Source organism: Amblyraja radiata, chromosome 11 (assembly GCF_010909765.2).
Source record: "Amblyraja radiata isolate CabotCenter1 chromosome 11, sAmbRad1.1.pri, whole genome shotgun sequence".
Lineage (NCBI taxonomy): Eukaryota > Metazoa > Chordata > Chondrichthyes > Rajiformes > Rajidae > Amblyraja > Amblyraja radiata.
This window is the reverse complement of record NC_045966.1, coordinates 37,392,011-37,413,671: the sequence shown is the minus strand read 5'-3', so window position 1 is coordinate 37,413,671 and position 21,661 is coordinate 37,392,011. Positions and strand designations below refer to the sequence as shown.

The 21,661-nt window shown below is 38.7% G+C and overlaps 1 protein-coding gene across 2 annotated transcripts in view; it reads right to left on the bottom strand.

Moving 5' to 3' along the window:
* Positions 1-21,311, bottom strand: part of dbn1 (drebrin 1) — a 173,024-nt gene extending 151,713 nt beyond the window's left edge. Inside the window, exon 1 of one of the 2 annotated variants that reach the window (XM_033029681.1) lies at positions 21,121-21,311. In XM_033029681.1, coding sequence (XP_032885572.1) covers positions 21,121-21,218 — 98 coding nt within the window. In that variant the 5' untranslated portion in view covers positions 21,219-21,311. The remainder of the gene's footprint in view (positions 1-21,120) is intronic. The other variant, XM_033029683.1, reaches the window with a different exon arrangement.
* Between the last annotated feature and the right edge of the window lie 350 nt (positions 21,312-21,661).

Below are 21,661 nucleotides of genomic sequence, written 5' to 3'. Positions count from 1 at the left end.
GTTCAGCGCTGACCACCGATGTGGGCAGACGTGTCTGATTAACCTGTATGCTGCAACTTGAGCTTTCGAATAAAGTTTTGTTGAAAACTCCAGTAGTCGTTTCTCAGACCGCCAAATATGTAACATTTGCAATTCTCCATTCATATGTCACAACCCAAATACACAGGATTATCGCACATGATGCCCACCAATCACTCACTCATCATGGGTGCGACATGCAGCACTCAGCATTCCTGTTAAAAGCACCACTTAATACACGATTGTCAACCATTGACATGTGAAGGAAGTCACATGACTAAACCCCACAAGAAATGATAATGTCAACAATCTCCCCAAAAATCATAAATCCCTTCATTATAAACCCCTTCTTAAAAATATTATAAATGATTTGATCCAGAAACTGTTCGACTGCAAAAGGTGTTCCAGCACAACAAAACCCGAGTTAGGTCATTTAGCTGAAACTCCTCCAGCTATGCGCAAGTTCTGTGTTTAATACCCAAGTAACGTTTATACACACAAGCTGATATTGATCCTCAACTTTGTTTGGGTCAATGTTAAATGCTGCCGAGTTTCCGCTGGGGCTGATATTTGAAACTGTGAGAGTTGTATTGAGCCATGCGATGCTTGCAGATCCTGAGAACAGGACAGAAAAGGCATCAGCTCAGACAATGAGCTACTGCCTCGTATCTCATAGATGAGAGCAGAACCATGTGAGATTGTAGTGCTTACTTTGAATACAATAAAACAGTTAGGAAACTTTGATTAGTCCTAAGATAATAAATGTCCCACTGTATCCAGGAGACTCTCTCGTTTGGTTTTACAGCTGCAAGTGATGTCATTTGGAAGTAGTGCCTAATTACTTTCTCGATGTAGGTGGTGGGCCTCATTTCAACTCTTGAGTTGCAGCTGAAACTATATTAGTAGTGCCCATTTTGATAATCTCAGCATATGTATTTAGGAGGAGTGTATTAATTAACATTAAAGATGTCTGACTGATTTGACATGGATTTCAATTGCACGTTACAATTGAGGCTCAAAATATTCTGTATTTCAAAAACGCAAAAGTGCATGCTGGAGTGTGTACTGAGCCCATTAAGCTACACAATCACAGATATGTGGTCTAAACTGCTATTATATTTTACCATTTAATTTACTTTTGACTTATGTTTGCAGCACAGATGTTATCCTACTGGGTGAATACCTGTACCTACTGTTGCGATTCAGCAGTCCTGGTTTGCCAATGAATTCCAAGGGACCCTGGATGGTTTAGGGATAACACATTACATTAGGGATGCAATGCTGAGGCTCTATATGGCGCTGGTAAGGCCGCATTTGGAATATTGAGAGCAATTTTGGGCACCATACCTGAGGAAGGATGTGCTGGCTCCAGACAGGGTCCTGAGGAGGTTTACAAGAATGATCTAAGGAATGAGAAGGTTAACCTATGATGACTGTTTGTCGGCACTGGGCCCACACTCGCTGGAGTTTGGAAGAATGAGGGGGGACCTCATTGGAACATGCAGAATAGTGGATGTGGAGAGGATATTTCCACTAATGGAATAGTCTTGGGCTAGAGGTCATAGCCTCAGAATTAAAGGACATTCTTTTAGATAGGAGACGAGGAGAAAATTATTTAGTCAGAGGAGTGGTGAATCTATGGAATTCTTTGCCACAGAAGACTGTGGAGACCAAGTCAGTATATATTTTTAAGGCAGAGATAGATATATTCTTGATTAGTAGCTGTGTCAGAAGTTACGGGGAGAATTGGGTTAGGAAGGAGAGATAGATCAGCCATGATTGAATGACGGAGTAGACTTGATGGGCTGAATGGCCTAATTCTAATCCGATTACATAAGATCTTATGGTTAAACTGTCTGTAAATCTGAATTCAGCTCCTAACATCGTTGTGAAGGACCAGCCTTGCTGATAAACAGAAGGTTGGCAATTTAGCATTTGAAGTGTCTCAGCATTCCAAGGACCCGAGTATTCACACAACCACACGAGCCAAAACAGCAGCTGCCATAGAGGCCAATACACGAGTTGGACAATCCAAAGCCTTGAACCTGAATGACACATATCTGTTAACCACTGTCGAAATTGGAGATAATGATATTTGAGAATGTTAGGCAGTGCGAAAGAGTGTGCATTTGACCATCAATAGTGGATGCTTCATATTCTTATGAATGAGGGAATTAAGACAGTTGAACAGCCATTGCCTCTTTTCACCTTCTTAATATTTTTTTTACTTCACAGGTTTCACAGTCTGAATAAAATAAATTAATAATCTCAGCTGCCAAAAAAACAAGATAAACTCTTGTTAATGTGCAAATAACATCCAATGAATATAATTGATCAAAGTAATCAGCATCCAATTTTGGTGAAAGGAATAAAGAAGGAGAAAGTGCTGCAGACAATGTCCAAGAATATTCTTTCACCACATTTCAATGTCTGGCTATTTAGTTCCAATGCTGATTTTCGCTGCTTGTAATGACGAGAAGTACCAATGTTTATGGCATGAACAGAAATACCATCACACATAACTTTTCAGGTTTCTCATTAGATCTGAGTGAAATAATGTGAAATCAGTGGTAATTCTCCCCTCATCCCTTACCCGTCCCTGACCCACATAGAAATCGATACAATAACATAACACACTTTAGAAGAGAAGGCTTTCCTTTGATAGGAGAGTCTAAAAATAAAAATATCAATGCAATTTTAAATATAGGTTTAAGGCGTGAGGTTTTTCCACACAGAGGCTGCTGTGTGTATGTAATGAGTTACCATAAAGGTGATAGAGGTAGGTACAATTACAATGTTTAAAAGACATTTGAACAGGTGCACGACTAGGAAAGATTTATTGGGATATAGGCCAAATGCAGGTAAATGGGAATAGCATAGATAGGAATGAAAGGACACAGTGTCGGAGTAACTCATCAGGTCAGACAGCATCCCTGGAGAATATGGTGATGTTTCAGGTCGAGACCCCTCATCAGGATCATTATAAGGGTGGAGAAGAAAAAAAGCTGGAAAGGGAAGTGCTTGGTTCGCAAGCTCAAGTTGGCTTGATGTTTCTGTTTCTGTGCCATCATATACTTATTAAAACTCTGATCGTGTGTGTGTGTGTGTGTGTGTGTGTGTGTGTGTGTGTGTGTGTGTGTGTGTGTGTGTGTGTGTGTGTGTGTGTCTTTACATCTTTGGAAAAACACTACGCAGTAACGATTACATTATTACATATACTGATTTACATTTTTCCCCTCTAGGCAGAGATCACCTTCACTGAACATTTTATGCTTTATTTTTCAACTTATTCTCGACTCATTACTGATTAAAGTTTTTTAAAAAATCAAAAGACTTTGAAATTAAAAAGACCAGCTTCAATGGATGAAGTCACAATGGCCCAGCTAGCAGTGATCAGCTTCACAGACGTTATCGCGATTAAAGCTTTAAAATGCCAACTTTCACAAGATTTTTGCTGTTAAAATCATACCTGCCAGCTTCTAATACACTTTGATACAATGTTGCGACACAGGAACATTCTGAACTTTTCACCTCACAGGAGGGGGAGGGCGAATTGGTATTGCAACATGCAGGGCAAGTGCAATTGGAATTTTTTTTTAAAGCCCACTGCGGAGGGAGGCAGGGGAGAGCTGGAATCGTACGTTCGGGAACGGCTTGAGTTGGAGGACCACTACTCCCATGAGGGCTACGGGTAGGGAACGGGTGCATTGGGGGAACAGACGGGTCTGCACTTGGTCTAGTACTTACTAAAAGTCTGATCTTGTACGTGTGTATATATATATATATATGTGGCTGTCTTTACATCTTTGCAAAAACACTATGCGGTAATGATTACATTTTTACATATTCCGATTAACATTTTTACCCTCGAGGCCGAGAGCAACTTCACTGAACATTTTATGCTTTATTTCTCGACTGATTCTCGACTCATTAAAAGTCTAAAAGAGTCAAAAGACTTTAAAATTAAAACGACCAGCTTCAACTGATGACGTCACAATGGCTCGGCTAGCAGTGATCAGGCTCACTGAAGATTTCATCCTATATTTGACATGTTATTCACAATAAAAGCTTTAAAAATGCCAACTTTCACAAGATGTTTACATATTCTGATTCATATTTTCCCCTCTCGCCAGAGATAACCTTCACTGAACATTTTATGCTTTATTTCTTGACATATTACTGATTAAAGTTTTCAAAATCAAAAGACTTTGAATTTAATACGACCAGCTTCAAATGATGATATCACAATGGCTCGGCTAGCAGTGATCAGCTTCACTGAAAACCAGCTTCAACCGATGACGTCACAATGGCTCTGCTAGCAGTGATCAGGAGGACCATGCCTCCAGTGGGGGCTACGGGTAGGGAATGGGTGCGTTGGGGGATCAGACCCAACGGGTCTGCACTTAGTATAACACTAAATCTGTCTTTACTTGTTAGCACTAATTCTGCTCTGACTCCATTATGGTGGGTCAGATCTCAAACAATGACAGGACAGAGTACAGGATGGAGACAGAGCTTTGTAACATGGTACCAGGACAACAAACACTCCCTCAAATGTCATCAAAAACAAAGTAGCAATGTTACAAAGTTTGAGATAAAGCATAAAAAGAAGTTTAATTTGACACATAATTCACTTTCATATCTTCAGTATTAAAGAAGTTATGGCCATTTTCATACTCGGAAATTGGCATCTTGTTCACTATTGCTTTTTCATTGACTTAACACAAAAGCTGTGGTCGAGAACATTTAAAAGCCCATAACTTTCTTAAAATTTAAGAGAACTGAAAGACATTTTCAGTTATTCTAGATTGAAGCATTCTGAAACAAATATGAAACAATCTTACTTAGATGACTTGAAATTAAAGCATATAATTAGTTAGTTACCTAATTGTAGCTAATTACAAAATTCAATTACTAGATCTAAACATCTATCCATTTCTTAAGAATAGATTAACATTTTTAAATAGCCTAAGTGTCCAAATAACATTCACACAAGAATTCAGAATATAACATAATTTTTAAATCTCATTGTCATGGGTCTATAGGCCAAATGGAAGGAATTTAATGTTTAATACCTGTGAATTAATGGCCATTTAAATCAACTTGCCTGTGGGATTTTCTGGAACGCGACCATTTGGAACGTTGAGGCTGCGGTGATTTTAGTCCCTATATCGGCAGCAAATACACTGCCGGTTCTTCGGGGGGAAAAATAATCACCGTTTCGCAACTTAAAATGTGAATTAAATGCATCTTAAGAAACACTTTTATACATAAAAATAAACTACTTTCTTTTACCTGTCCCCTACATAAAATCTGGCCTCGTTGTTGGCATTGATGGCTTCAGAAGGTGATTTTAAAATCACTCCAGCGATTAACTTGTCAGTCGAATTTTTTTTTAAAACACACAGAACGGCCGTCGGAACGATTCTTTAGCAAATATTTGCACTCCAACAAATATAATCCAGGACCAGGTCGGAAAAAAACCGCCTTTTAACCCCCCCCCCTCCCTCCCCCCTCCCTCCCCCCTCCCCCCCCCCCTCCCCTCCCTCCCCCCCTCCCCTCCCTCCCCCCCCTCCCCTCCCTCCCCCCCCCTCCCTCCCCCCCCCTCAAACGCGCCAAAATCGCGCACACGGCCAGTGGCAGAATTGCAGCGCCACTGAAGGTAAGTATTGTAACATACCTAAACAAAGCAGCTAATAATTGACTTCAGGAAGTAAGTTGGAGTACATGTCCCAAACAACATCAATAGGGGTATCAAAGTGGAAATGGTTGTGATACTCTCTTGAACCTCTACATTTGTACAGTAGAGAACATATTGACTGGTTGCATCATGGTTTGGTTCAACTACTTGAACACCCAGGAACAAAGAAAGTTGCAAAGATTGCAAAAAGTGGCCAACATTGCCCAGTCCATCATGGGTACTGACCTCTCCACCATCGAGGGGAATGTTGCCTCGAAAAGCCTTCCGGCATTGTCAGAGACCCACACCAACCTGGCCACACCCTCATTTCATTCCTGCCAATGGGATGAAAGTATAGGAGCCTGAAAACTAAGGAGGTTAGGAGCCTAACGTCCAGGTTCAGGAACAGCTTCCTCCCTACAACCATCAGGCTAGTAAACACTACAACCCCCAAATAAACTCCAAACTGCGAAGACTCGGTGGCATTTTTAAACACATTTTTTTTAATTGATTATGATATTTACAGAGTACTGTGTTCAGATATCTGTTGTGCTGCTGCAAGTAAGAATTTCATTGTTTCGTTTCAGGACATATGACATAAAATCTTTCGACTTGATTCTTGAGCTTCAAGTTCCTCGGCAGAAATATTACTAACAAGCTATCGTGGACCAACCACATTAAAGCTACATTTAAAAAAGCACACTAATGCCTCTAATTCCTCAGGAGATTAAGGAAATTCAGCAGGTCTCCCAAAGACTCTTGCTAACTTTTACACATGCACTGCAGAAAGCATACAAGCAAGGTGTATCACAGATTGGTTTGGGAACAGCTCTGCCCAAGACCTCAATAAATTGCAGAGTTGTGGATGTAGCCCAGTCCATCATGCAGACCAGACACTCCACCATTGACTCCATCTGCACTCTATGCTACCCTGGAAAAGCAGCCAACATAATCAAGGACCCTTTTCATCTTGGTCATTCCCACATCTCCCCCCTCCCATTGGGCAAAAGATACAAAACCTTGAAAGTACACACTACTCAGTACACATGACAATAGTAAACCAGTACCAATAAATGCTATGGGACTATTAATCACTAATTGTATTTACTTTTGCCTATTTGGTCCCACGGATTTCCAACGTAAAGATTCATTTCTCCTCTTTTGTCTTTATTTACAGAATTGTGTCATATTTAAGGTAACTGATAACAATAATAATATTTGGGCCGACAAGCAGGAGGTTCACATTCGCATCATTTAATCACCAGGTCACGGCCACCTCTATCACTAATTACCCACGGTTTCATTGCACGGCAAAACACCATGGCTGTAAGGGAAGGTAAAATACTGGCTAGTTAGAGTACTCTTGTTAAAGGGCTAAGAAAGCCTCTGATCCTGCAAGTCTCGTCACAAGCAGAGTGAAATACTTATTTGCTTGGATGGATACATACCTGCGATAATAATCAAGCTGCCACCATATAGAAGTACAGATTCAGCTACTGACCTCATGCTCATCTCCCATTATCAGCACCCATTAGAGCAACTCGCTCGAGTGACTTCGCCACCATGCCTCTTCTTTGTGTAATCTGCCATGGTAAATAACTAGATTGACAATGTTGTGATAAAACCATTAAACTCCCAGAACCACAATGATCCATTATCATTCTTGGGTCAGTTTTCTGTAAAACACCATTGTGGGAGCACCGTTACCTCAGCTAGTCAACTAGTTTTATGATGTATTGGCACGACACCAGCCACAGAGCAGAATGTTATTTCAGATACCCAACCAAACCCATGATGTAATCTCAGGCAACTAGCCAAGTAATTCCATTGCATTCATTTAGCTGCACATTTCATAAGCTGCTAAACCATGGCCTTGGTATTCTTGTTGTTCTAAATTTTGGCAGAAAGCCTGACAAATTCACATCTAGCACCTAAGAAGAGAAGGATATCCCCGGGTAAATCAGGAACCCATAATTATGACAATCTTCAAGAAAGGAGACAGATTCGATTGTAATAACTACAGAAAGCTCTCCTTGTAATCTGCCACATGGAAAGTAATTACAAGGGTCCTTCTAAACCGCCTTCTCTCAGTCACTTAATACAATGTTGTAAAATATGTTCTTCACCCTACAACACTCCAAGGTGGAGGGAGCAGCAGCATCCAAGATAAACTGCTTTATTTTACCCTTACAAAATCTTTGGTTTTCTGGCATTGGTTTCATGTCACAAATCTCGTCACCTCAGAGCTCATGCACGTGGAGTGGAAGCAAGTCATCCGAGACTGGAGAACTATGAAAAAAATATTATAGTTATGAAATTAAATATGATGCAGTCATAAATCAGCTGGTGCAACAAGGATGATATAATTGTTATTATAATGTTTAATATGCAAATACATAGCGTAGTTCTGTTAGCCCTTTGATTTTAAAAATGAGATGTTCAGACAAGATAAAAGTGAGGAATGAAAAAAAATGTTTTTTCCTCCCAATATATAGATAAAGGGGAAATTGCACCTCATGAAAGATTAGATGTCAGAAATGCAGTTTGATAATACAGAGATAGAGACAATATTGAGGCATGGAAAAAAATTACTGCAGGAAATTATGTATAGGTGGTTTATAATTGATACAATGGAATGTTTGAGGTTGGGGGGGGGGGGGGGGAAAGAGAGAGATCTGATAGAAGTATATACATTGGTGAGAGGCATAGGTTGAGTAGACAATCAAAACCTTTTTTCCCCCCAGGGTGGAAATGTTCAACAACTGGAGGGCATAGCTATAAGGTGTGAGGGGGAAAGTTTAATGGAAATGTGCAGAGCAATTTTATTTTACCCAGGTGGTAGTGGGGGCTGGCATGCATTGCCAGGGGTGGTGGCGGAGGCAGATGTAATAATGGCATTTAAGAGGCTTTTGTATAGGCACATGGACATGGAGGGAATACAGGGATTAGCATCATGTACGCATACAAGATCAGTTCAACTAGATGTCATGTTTGGAACAAACATTGTGGGCAGAAGGGCCCCATTTCCGATGCTATACCGTTTTATGTACTCAACAGGGTTACAGAGGAGAGCACTGGAGGATTGTACTTTACATTGCATCAAATGACCCAGAGACCAAGATGCCGAGGAGGGAGAATACACATGGACAGTCACTAAAGAGGTAAATAAGAATGCTCTTAGATTACAAAATGCTTCAAAACATTAAATATTAATTCGTCATCTATGCTCTGAATGTAAAATTGCAGAAAAGATTTTTAAATAAAATATTACAGATTAAGAAAATGATTACCTCTGATTAAAGAGGCGATTTCTTTAGTAATGACAGGATAGATGTCTTGTTGAAATACTCATTTAAAGGATTCACAAAATGGTAGTTAAAATATTGTATGTATGGAGATCTGCTAATCCAGTTGGAAGGGAATACTCGTTTTACTCTTCGGTGCATAAAACTTATTCAAGAATTGATTATTTTTTAGTGGATATGAAATTAATGCCATATACAAACAACCCAACATACCACATTAGTAGTATCTCAGATCACTCCCCGTTGACATTTTCAGTAAAATTTGAGGGAATGCCGGGTAAAACATTTTTTTGGAGGTTTAATACACATATTTTAAATGACGTGCAAGGCTATCAATATTTAAAACAACAAATGGAACTTTTTTTCGATACAAATGATATACCAGGTACTTTGCCTTCTTTATTATGGGAAACTTTTAAGGCATTTATGAGAGGAATTATAATTTCATATCAAAGTTTTCAAAATAAAAAGAATAAGACAGAACAATTGTTGTTAGAACAAGAAATCAGAGTTAGAGTTGGATAATGCCAAAGATTCCACGACAGATAAACACAATAAGATAATATTACTGAAATTTAAACTTAATCGAATTTTATCGGCAAGAGTAATAAGACTATTCCAAATTACAAAACAGGAACATTTTGAGTTTGGTGACAAACCACATAAGCTTTTAGCTCGCCAATTGAAAAAACAAGAAAAGGAAAATACTATAACCAAAATTAAATCAGAGAAAGGTGAATTACTAATACTACCTAAAGATATTAATAATAGATTTTCCCAATTTTACCAAAACTTATATACATCTAAAATTAAAATAGAAGATAGTAAAATAAAAAAAATTCTAGATAATTGTAATCTTCCAATACTGGACCTTTTGGAACAAGAGGAATTAGGAGCACAAATTACAATCAAAGAAATAGGTGAAACAATAAAATCGCTGAAAAATGGTAAGACACCGGGACCAGATGGTTTTAATAATGAATTTTATAAAAAATTTCAGGAGATAACCCCTTATTTATTTAATTTATACTCCCATGCTTTTAAAGAAAACAAACTACCTGAAACACTAACAGAATCAACTATTACGCTTATTCCAAAAAAAGATAAAGATTTAGAAGATCCGGGCTCGTACAGAGCTATATCACTTTTAAATACAGATCAGAAAATTTTAGCAAAGATTTTAGCAAGAAGATTAAGCAAATATATTAGTAAATTGATAAACCCTGATCAAACGGGGTTTATACCTAAAAGATACTAATTTAATAATCTGAGACGCCTGTTTAATATAATGTACTCGCATAAAGTAGAGGAAGAAGATATATCAATTATTTCTTTGGATGCAGAGAAAGCATTTAATCAGGTAGAGTGGCAATACTTATATAAAGTACTACAAAAATTTAATATGGGAGAGAATTTTATAACATGGGTAAAATTATTATATGATAAACCGATGGCAAGAATTTTAACTAATAACATGTTATCTAAAAAATTTCAACTATCAAGGGATAATAGGCAGGGATGTGCACTATCACCCCTGCTATTTGCCCTTATGATAGAACCCCTGGCTGAAAGTATAAGAATTCATCCGAATATTCAGGGCTATAATACCAGGGACTCAAAGAATAAAATCTCATTATATGCAGACGATATACTTTTATATATTACAAAGTCACAAACGAGCATACCAAATTTATTAAACTTAATAGAGGAATTTGGGTCTTTTTCTGGATATAGAATAAACTGGAATAAAAGTGAAATCATGACATTAAAACCTCAAGAACCTACACACTTACTGAAGTTCCCCTTTAAAATCGCAACAGAAAAATTTAAATATTTGGGTATTCAGATTACTAGAAAATATAAAGCATTATTCAATGCTAATTTCATGCCTTTATTAAATAAACTTAATACGTTGATTAAATTTTGGAAAACACTTCCCTTATCATTATTAGGTAGAATAAATCCAATAAAAATGATCTTCCTACCACAATTACTATACCTATTTCAATCTATACCGGTATATATAACAAAATATTTTTTTTTTTAAATTAGACTCTAATATTACTAATTATATTTGGGACTATAGATCACATAGAATCACAAAAAAACACTTATGTAAACCAAAAGAGGTCGGGGGACTTTCACTTCCGAATTTTATGTATTATTACTGGGCAGTGCATATTAAGAATATGATTTATTGGTTGGATAGTTCTACCCAACAGACAGAATGGATAAAAATGGAGAAGGAGGATTGCCATCCTTGTAATATAGGAACGATCCTCTTCTCCCCAAAAAAACTGAATAACACAATATATAAGAAGAACCCAATTATATATGGTACAATAAGAATTTGGAAACAAATAAAATTATCTTTAAAATTAAGAAATCTATCACTGTTAATGCCAATAGCGAATAACCCTTTATTTAAACCATCTCTTATTGATAAGACATATAACCAATGGGAAAGTCTCGGAATTAGAAGGATCGGGGATATGTACGAAATGGGAAACTTACTATCATTCCAACAACTACAATTAAAATTTAAATTGAAAAACAACCAATATTTTAAATATCTTCAGATTTGCGATATCGTGAAAAAATATATACAAGGATATCAAAAAGTAACTCCTGAATTATTGGAAGAAGCAATGAATATTGAAGCTGACTCACAAAAATTAATATCATATTTATATAATAGTATTCTAAATATAGACCTACCATCGACAGAGGTACTTAGAGAAGAGTGGGAATGGGAACTAATGATAAAAATTACGAAGGTTAAATGGGAAAAATACCTGATATATATTCACAAATGTTCAATTAATGTAAGACATAATCTAATTCAATTTAAAATTGTACATAGATTATATTATTCAAAAACAAGATTGAACAAATTTTATCCAAATATATCCGCCACTTGTGATAAATGTCTAGCCCAAAAGGCAACTATAACACACTCCTTAGTTTCCTGCATAAAACTCTATAGATTTTGGAATTATATTTTTGAAATATTTACAAAATTATTCAAGACAAGAATGGAACCTAATACTGAAATGATTATATTTGGCGTAATGGAAGATGGGAATAAATTGAACACATCTCAAAATCTATTCCTTAACTATGGTTTAATAATAGCAAAAAAATTAATTCTTAAATTTTGGAAGGGTACATCAATACCAACGCTTAAAATGTGGATTGCAAGTATGTTGGACACCGCTCATCTTGAGGAAATGCGATTCCTCCTAATGGATAAATCAGACCAATTCATAACGAGTTGGTCTCCATTCGTCGTTTTTTTGGAATCATATGGTGCAACACAATTGTTTCAGGACTGGACGAGGGTTGGTCAAGATTATAAATAATGATCTCCTTTTCTTTTTTATTTTCTTTTCTTTTCTCTATTCTCTCTCTCAACTTTCTTCATTTACTCGTTTTCTTTTTTCACACACTATATTTCACATCTTTCTATCCTTTACTATCTAACTTCTTTTTCTTATTCTAATCTTTTTTCAGTGTAACAAAAAAAAAAAAAAAGAAGTTGTACATAAAATGTATTATGAAAATATATATTAGGCACTTTGGTGCCATATGACTGTACTTACTTCTAATAAAATAAAATATTTTTAAAAAAAATATTGTATGTGACGATGAATGAGCTAGGAACAAACAAAACACGTGTATCATTGGAATCAATCGAGAAAACAAAATCAAGTGGAGGAGCTCTTGCTGGTTTATTTTTAGCTTGTTTGTGAGGTTATGTATATCAGTGAAACAAGACCAATGCAGCTTCAGTTGTTCTGAGTGAAGGTACAAGAATTGATCTGCAAACTAGAATTGATTATGAATGAAAATAATGTTTGCAGAAAAATGACAGAAGACAGAGAAAGCTTGTTAAGCACAACTTTCCTAAACTATCTCCAAAATGCTCTTCCAACATAACATCAGTCACCTGGCCAGAGTTATTTACCAATACAAGGTCCAGTGTAGTCTCTCCTCGTCAGACTACATGCCGTTAAAAGGTAACCTTCTTGGATACACCCAACAAATTCTGCCCCATCTAATCTTCTTGCTCCGAGTGATTCCCAGGCAATATAATGGAAGTTAAAATCACCTACTACAGCAACCCACTGTACATCTTCTGAAAAAGCTCCAGCTACTGATAAAGTAATCGGAGTTTTCTCACCAAATGGCAGGTATGTACTATAAAACATCAGCATAAACTAACTGGGCCAATATTTTGAATAATTATCGTGAATGGATTCATCAGATTTTTAAAACTTCACCAAAAATCCAAAATACAAGATTAAAGGCTGAGAAAAAGTACACAAGGGAAAATAGTAACAGAACATACCATGAAATGACAAAGTCACAGCCGATCGGTATTCAAACTGCATCTAACTACATTAGTCTGATGTCACATTATATTATTACCCAACAAAAATGATGGATCTCAGATGAAAAATTGTTAATTGAAAATTACCTATTGCTTTGTGTGGAAATATATTGCACATTTTTAGCATATTTTTCCAAGCCAGCTTTCCTCCAAGTAGGGTCTCGACCCGAAACATCACCCATTCCTTCACTCCAGATGCTGCCTGTCCCGCTGAGTTATTCCAAGCATTTTGTGTCTACCTCCAGAAAGGTTTGGTTCCAATTTTTATGTTCTCTTCTCCGAGTCTAACCCAGCAGAAAAGTTACAACGTACACAATTGTAGTGTTTTAAATGTTTAAAAAAAATTAACCTGAACCCTGACACTTTTATCTAATTGCCCATTCAACTGACCCAACCCACAAAGATGCAATCTCATGTTTATCCCCTACTCTCCCAACTCCCTGTACTCTTATTTTCCCCATCTCCAGCCTCTATCCTCCAGACATTATCCTCTCAATGCTGGTGATACAGAGATCATTTGTTTATAATAACATATTCCTCTATCACAACAGAATTCCATTACCAGAGGGCCTCACTCGGTTTGGGTGTGAATGCTAATAAATGTTGCTTTAACATGGTACAATTTCAACCTCAATTTGAAATAGACCCTTTAATATGACCCTGTCCAACATTTGAATGAATTCCCCAAAATTCCATGATGTTCTTTAGACATAATCTTCCTTTATCAACCATTGTCTGTTTCCTATTCCATTCTATTAAATGGCTCCAAGTGCTCAGATGTTTTGCCTTTAATAATGGATTCCAATAACCTCCCAAATTAAGCTATTTGATTAACAAAACTATAAGAAATTGGAAGATGGAAACCATTAAATTAAACTGTGAGATTCGGAATTTTCCAATCCAAAAAAAGTACAGAGATCAAAGGAGCATTTGGAAGATTGAAACATTTCAAAATTTCTTCAATTACTTCCTTTGCTTGGAAACTGTCAAGTACAGAAGATCTATTAGGGTTTAGTGCCTTTTTAAATTAAGATAGTTATTAGCTTATTTTAACTTCACAGTCCAAGCTCTGTCACAGAGTCATGAAGTAATACACCATAGTCAGACACAACTCGTCTAGTCAGACCAAGATTCCCCATCTACGTTGGTCCATTTGCCCAGTTGGTTCACATCCCTCTAAACTTTTCCCATCCATCTATCCAAATGTCTTTTAAATGTTGTTATTGTACCTGCCTCGCCTACTTCCTCTGGCAATTTGTTCCACATATCCTTCACCCTCGAGTGAAAAAGTTGCCCCTCAGGTTCCTATTAAATCTCTCCCCTCATGCCTTAAAACTATACTCTAGTTCTAGATAACCCTATCCTGGGAAAAATTCACCCCAACTCCTCTCCTCATGATTTTATACACCTTGATGAAAGTACCTCTCAGCCTCCTGCATTCGAAGGAATAAAGTATTTGATTAATTCTTAGTATCTGTAAAATGTCAGATATATTATCTCAAAGACAGATAAGAAATTATTTGCTCTGTTACCTGCTTTTCATTTTCAATATTACAGCCACCTGTTTTTAAAGAACCTAAAGTTATCATTTTTTAAGTGCCAGAATATTGCAAGAATTGTCACAACACTGAAACACCAATAAGACCATAAGACTTAGGAGTAGAATTAGGCCATTCGGCCCAATGAGTCTATTCTACCATCCAATCACAGCTGATTTATTTTTCCCTCACAACCCCATTCTCCTGCCATATCTCCGTAACCTTTGACATACTTTCTAATCAATAACCTATCAATCTCCACTTTAAACAAGCCCAAAATCTTGGCCTCCACAGCCATCTATGGCAATGAACTGCACAGATTCTCCACCCTCGGGCTAAAAGATATTCCTTTACATTCTTAAGGTATGTCCTTTTATTCTGAGGCTGTGCCCTCTGGTTTTAGACTATCCCATTACTGGAAACATCCTTTCAACATCCACTCTATCTAGGCCCACTATTATTTGGTAGCTTGACTCAGTACAGGTCCAGAGCCTTCAAACACTCCTCACTGTTAACCCAATCATCCCCAGGATTATTCTTGTAAACCTTCTCTGGACCCTCTCCAAAACCAGCACATTCTTCCTCAGATATGAGAGCCAAAATTGCTCACAATACTTCAAATGTTGCCTCACCAGTGCCTTATAAAGCCTCAACATTACATCCTTGCTTTAATATTCTAGCCCCCTCGAAATAAATGCCAGTATTGCATTTGCTTTCCTTACTACAGACTCAAGCTGCAAATTAACCTATTGGAAATCCTGCACTGCACTCCCAAGTTCCTTAGCACCTCCGATATATGAATTCTCTCTCCATTTAGAAATGGATTGATTGATACTTCATTGTCACGTGTACTCAGTACAGTGAGATTATTTGTTTGCATACAGAACAGGTATGCAAGAGTCGCCACATAAAGGGCACAGCCAAAGTTACAAAATTATTGAATATCGTGCCTTTCCTCTTCCCCCCCACCCCCAGTCTCTCTTTGTTCTCGGCACCATCAATTCCCTTATCCAGATCATTAACATATAATGTGAAAAGTAGCAACCCGCCCCCTGCGGAACACCACTCGTCACCGGTAGCCAACCGAAACCAATGGCCAGGCTCATTTTACAACACAAGGTCCAGTATGTTCACTTCTGATGGTGATGCTTATTGCTCCAAGGCGGCGGCATCTTGAATGCATTCAGAATATATTAATTTTCTAATTTGAGTTGCTCCACTAATTTTCAAACATTTTGAAGAATTAAAATTCCATCTTTGCCACATCCCAAATCAATTGGGAAATTTTAAGAGAAAGTGTTAATTGAAAAGAGGTACCAAGGCAAATGGGAATAGAGGGAATGCAAAAAAAATGGGTAGGACAAAGGAAGAATGTGAAAGAAGTGCAAAGAATTAAAGAAATAAAGCAGAATGAAGAGATGCAAAAGAAGCAAGAAAAGGTACTATTAATATGGAAGCAAGATAGTTCAGCACAAATTGTCAAGCTTGAAGTGATTATTACACTTGTGGACTCTATCTGCTTTGGTTACGTAGGTTGATTAGAAATTATGGCTGGAAGTCGGTATGGATGGTGATGAAAAGAAATTCAGTGGATAGACTAAGCAGGAGCACGGCAGAGAGCGAGGAAGGACAGTTGTATTGAATTACAGTTATTTTAATGTGAGAGGCCTGATGGGCAAGGCAGATGATCTTAAGAGTGTGGATAGGTATGGGTTACTAGATTGTTGTAGCCATTACAGAAACCCAGCTAAGAGGGGGACAGGCCTGGCAGCTTATTGTTCAAAGGTACATGTGCGACGGGAGAGATAAAGGCGGGGGTAAAAGAGGAGGGCTTGGTGCTGAATTGATTAAGGAGAATGTCATAGCAATAGTCTCAGTTGACATTACTGATGGTTCATTCTGTGAGGCAACATGGGTGAAGCTGAGGAAAAGAAAAAGGGGATAACCTTGTTGGGAGTGTACTACAGGCTCCCAAATAGTCAATGGGAATTAAAAGAGGAAAATATGCCAGGAGATTGCACGCAGATACAAGACTAATAAAATTGTTATAGCAGGGGATTTTAATTTTCCCAATATAGACAGGGACTGTCATAGTAGAATGGCTTAGACAAGGAGGAATTTGTGAAATGTTTAATTTAGAGATACAGCGTGGAAACAGACCCTTCGGCCCACCGGGTCCGCGCCGACCAATGATCCCCACATATTAACACTCCCCTACACCCACTGGGGACAATTTTTACATTTACCAAGCCAATTAACCTACAAAACCTGTACAACGTTGGGGTGTTCAGGAAAATCTGTTCAGGAAAGGACCAAATACGAGGGAAAAAGTTTGACTTACTCTAAGGAAATTGGGAAGTGTTCATGAGGGAGCCTTTTGGGACCAATGACCAGTGTTCTTTTAGCTTTAAGTTAGTTATGGATAATGACATGGCGGGCCCACGTGTTAAAATTCTGAAATGGGTCAAGGTCAACTTTGATGGTATTGGACCAAACATCGCTCAAGTCAATTGGAATATGTTTAAGAAGGAACTGCAGATGCTGGAAAATCGAAGGTACACAAAAATACTGGAGAAACTCAGCGGGTGCCGCAGCATCTATGGAGCGAAGGAAATAGGCAACGTTTCGGGCCGAAACCCGAAGGGGTTCGGCCCAAAACTTTGCCTATTTCCTTCGCTCCATAGATGCTGCTGCACCCGCTGAGTTTCTCCAGTATTTTTGTGTACCTTCGAATATGTTGTTTGCAGACAAGGAATGAGCGGAAAGTGGGATACTTTTAAAAGTGTGATGACTACAGTTCAGGTTATGCGTATTCGTGTTAGAGTTAAGGGCAAGATAGCTGGGCATGAGGAAGCTTGGATGACAAAAGAAATGGAAGCTCTAGTCGGTAAAAAGGAGTCATGGGACAGGTATAGGAAGTCGGGATCAAGTGTACCCCTGGAGGAGTTCCAGGAACTGAGTAGCATACTTAAGATGGAAATCAAGAGGGCAAAAGAGAGGCAGGAGATAGCTCTGGCAGATAATTTAGAGGGAAATCCAAAGAGTTTTTGGGGAAATCTAGAGATTTTATGTACATTAAGGAAAAGGTGACTAGAAATGTGAGAAAGGGGACTAGAAACCAGTGATCATCTTTGTGTGGAGCTGCAGGAGATGGCCAAGTTCCTCAATTATTATTTCTCCTCTGTTTTTACCCTGGAGACTGGGAAAGTAAGACTGGGAAAATACTGGGAAACTTGAGATAGTTAATGGAAGTGTCTTGAGGACAATCAGTATTATGGTGGAGGAGGTGCTGAATGTCCTAAGGCATACAAAGATAAACAAATCTCCCAGGCTTGATCAGATATAGCCAAGGACTCTGTGGAAAGCTAGAGAAGAAATTGCAGGTGCCCGGCTGAGATCTATGAATCCACATTAGATGCAGGTGAAGTGCCAGAAGACAGGAGAGTGGCTAATGTGCCTCTTTTCAAGAGGACCTGCAAAGAAAAGCCTGGGAACTATAGACCAGTGTGCCTAACATCGGTGGTAGGCAACGTTACTGGGAGTATTCTGAGGGATAAGATATATATGCATTTGGGTGAACAGTAGTTAGTTGGTTTTGTATATTGGGGTTCGCCTCTCATATATCTGATTTTGAAGTGGAAGCAAAAAGGTTGAGCTAAGCTTAGATGTTGTCTAGATGGACCAGCAATGCATTTGATAAAGTTCCACATGACAAGCTGCGCTGGAAGAATAGCTTGCATGGAGTCCAGGGAGAGCTAGCAGATGGGATAGCAAATTTGCTTCATGGAAGGAAGCAGTGGGTGATTTTAGAAGGTTGTTTTCGGACTAGAGACCTGTGACTAGTCGTGCGCCTCAGGGATTAATGCTGGGCCCATTGCAGTTTGGTGTTTATATCAAAGAACTGGATGAAAATATTGATGGCGTGATTAGTAAGTGTGCAGATGACACTAAAGTGGGTGGCATCATAGATGGTTATCAAAATTTACAGCAGGGTCTTGATCAGTTGGGCAAGTGGGCTGAGGAATGGTTAAAGGTGTTTAATAAGTTAAGGGGGGTTGCATGTTGGGAAGCCAAACCAGGGTAGGACCTTGACCGTGAATGGCAGGGCTCTGGGGAGTGTTGTAGTGCAGACGGATCTAGGAGTGCAGGTTCATAGTTCCTCGAAGCTGGAAAGAGTTCAGAGAAGCGTTATGAGGATGTGCCAGAATTTGAGGGCCTGAGCTATACGGGTTGGTTGGGCAGGCTACGACTTTATTCCTTGGAGTGCAGGAGGATGAGGAGTGTTCTTATAGTGGTGTACAAGATCATGAGGGGAGTAGGGTACATGTATATAATATTTTGCCCAGAGTATGGGAATCATGAACAAGAGGGCATAGGTTTAAGGTTAGAGAGGAAAAATCTAATATGAATCCAAGGGGCAACTTTTTCCCACCAAGAGTGGTGGGTATATGGATCGAGCTCCCAGAGGAAGTAGTTGAGACATATTATAACAACATTTAAAATACATTCGGACATTTACATGGGTAGGAATGATTAGAGGGCTATTGGCTAAATATGGGCAGGAAACGAGTGTAGATTGGTCATTTTGGTCAGCATGGGCAAGTTGGGCCTGAGGGCACATTCCATTCTGTATGTCTCTGACTCATGTAAGTGTCAGCACAAACACAAAAGTCAAAAGTGATAATAAATGGAACAGGCCTGTGCATCAGGTTCATTGGATAATATTGAATACCATCAAATCTAGAAATAGATTTGATTTGCTACTACTCTAGGATTCTGTCCAGTCCTTTTATTGGATTTTTTAAAAATGATATAGCTTTGAATAAATAAGTCATATTAACATAGGGATTAAGAACATCCAGAACTATCATCTGAAAGTTCAATATTGGAACAATTTCCTGTGTTTTTTTTTTTTAAATCATCGCTCCCAGAAAGAAACTGCAAACCACACTGCTACTAAAACAATTTCAATACCATTTAAGCATTGCTGAAAAACACATGCATAGAACACAATGCCATAATTTTTAACATTCACCAGACCGATTAGATTGTCAAGGCAACGAGTCATGCACATGCAATCCTATGTTTTTCATATTTTACAAATGAAATTCAGAAAATTTGAACAAAAGGCTTGAAGTATAATTCAAAAACATTTGCTAATTACATCCCCCTCCCTCCCCCGCCCCCCGTTATAATCAATCACACCAACTGCATTATTCGTCACATCACAGAGGAGATGGTCAATAGAATAACCATTATAATCGTATAACTTCATAAAATGAACAATATTGGATTTGTCATCGCATAAGGCACACAAAGCATTGGTCACACTGCACAGATGTTAAGACACCTAAACGAGCCCAACGAAATGTGTGTGGGTGGTGGTGATAAGGGGGGGGGGCGGAGAAGAGACATAAATTGCGCTTTGATTTGCATCTGATGAGCTGCATTGTCCTTTCAGCCAGCGTTACAATGTAACAAAGGCACAGAGATTTGGGCTTCATTGATTGCCACCTATCCGTAAACGCAAGGCATTGGGAATAGAGATTTGTCCATCACACAACACCCTTAAGCGCCTCAAATTCTTCGACATGGCAACTTCAGTCCACAAACACTGGGCAAATCAGGCGCCCCAAGTACTAACGTCGCCCTCTACTACCAGCAGCGATCACCTAGTGCAGTGCACGCACCATTTAATATTTTACAACCATAACAATTAAAATTTGAATCTAAATATGTTTTCAGTAAATATAAACAATCCATTCTCGCATTTGAGACAACATAATTAACTGCAGGTTTTTCATGGTTATATTAAGCAACGAAATCTCAAGGGTATCGAGGACGATTCCGAAATAAACACATCATTAATTAAGAAATCAAATCAATATTGAGCCCATTATATAATAACCATAATTTGAGTTGATTTAAATATTAATCTTTCATAACGCATACAGCATGTACAATTTAGTACCAAATAAAATATATATTTATGCGTTGCATCATGATAATTCCTCGCATCCGATGGTGCCCTATTGTTCGCCCGGTGCGAGGCGCTGGTGCACTTCCCTGCTCTACAATCCAGAGCTGGGATCTGCATCCCTCCATCTTCATCTCTATCCCCAACCCCCGCTCCACTGTTAGCGCCTGTACTCCAGTCCCGCCGTCTCCAAGCCGATGTCCTCTTACCAGTCGGTGGAGGTCTTTTCGTTGATGACATCCTCATAGGCGATGAGTAAAGCGAGCCTGTTATTACTAAGGTTCAGCGCCATGGTCCCTGCTCCCATTGAGATCTTTCCCCGGCTCCGAAATTGCAGCTGCGCTCGCTCGGAAACTGAACAAAGACTCCTCCCGCACTGCGCCGGGTCCTAGTGCCTGGGATGGTATCCGCCCCACACTGAAATTGAACAAAGACTCCTCCTTCACTGCGACGGGTCCTAGTGCCAGCACTGTACCCGCCCGATCTCAAACTGAACAAAGGCCCTTCAGCCACTTCACGCACGGACTATTAATGGCTTGACATCCCGCCCTTTCGAAAAAGGAATCACGACTTCTTATCAATAGGTGTGATTCTAATCCTTGCAATTCCCCACCATTAAATTGATCAAAATGTATGCTATTCCTGTTCTTATACTGGACTGGTCAAATTTCACAGGGTCCTAGTGCCTTCCATAGTACCCACCCCACTCCACCTTGAATCTAAAACAGATTCATTGCATTACACTGCACC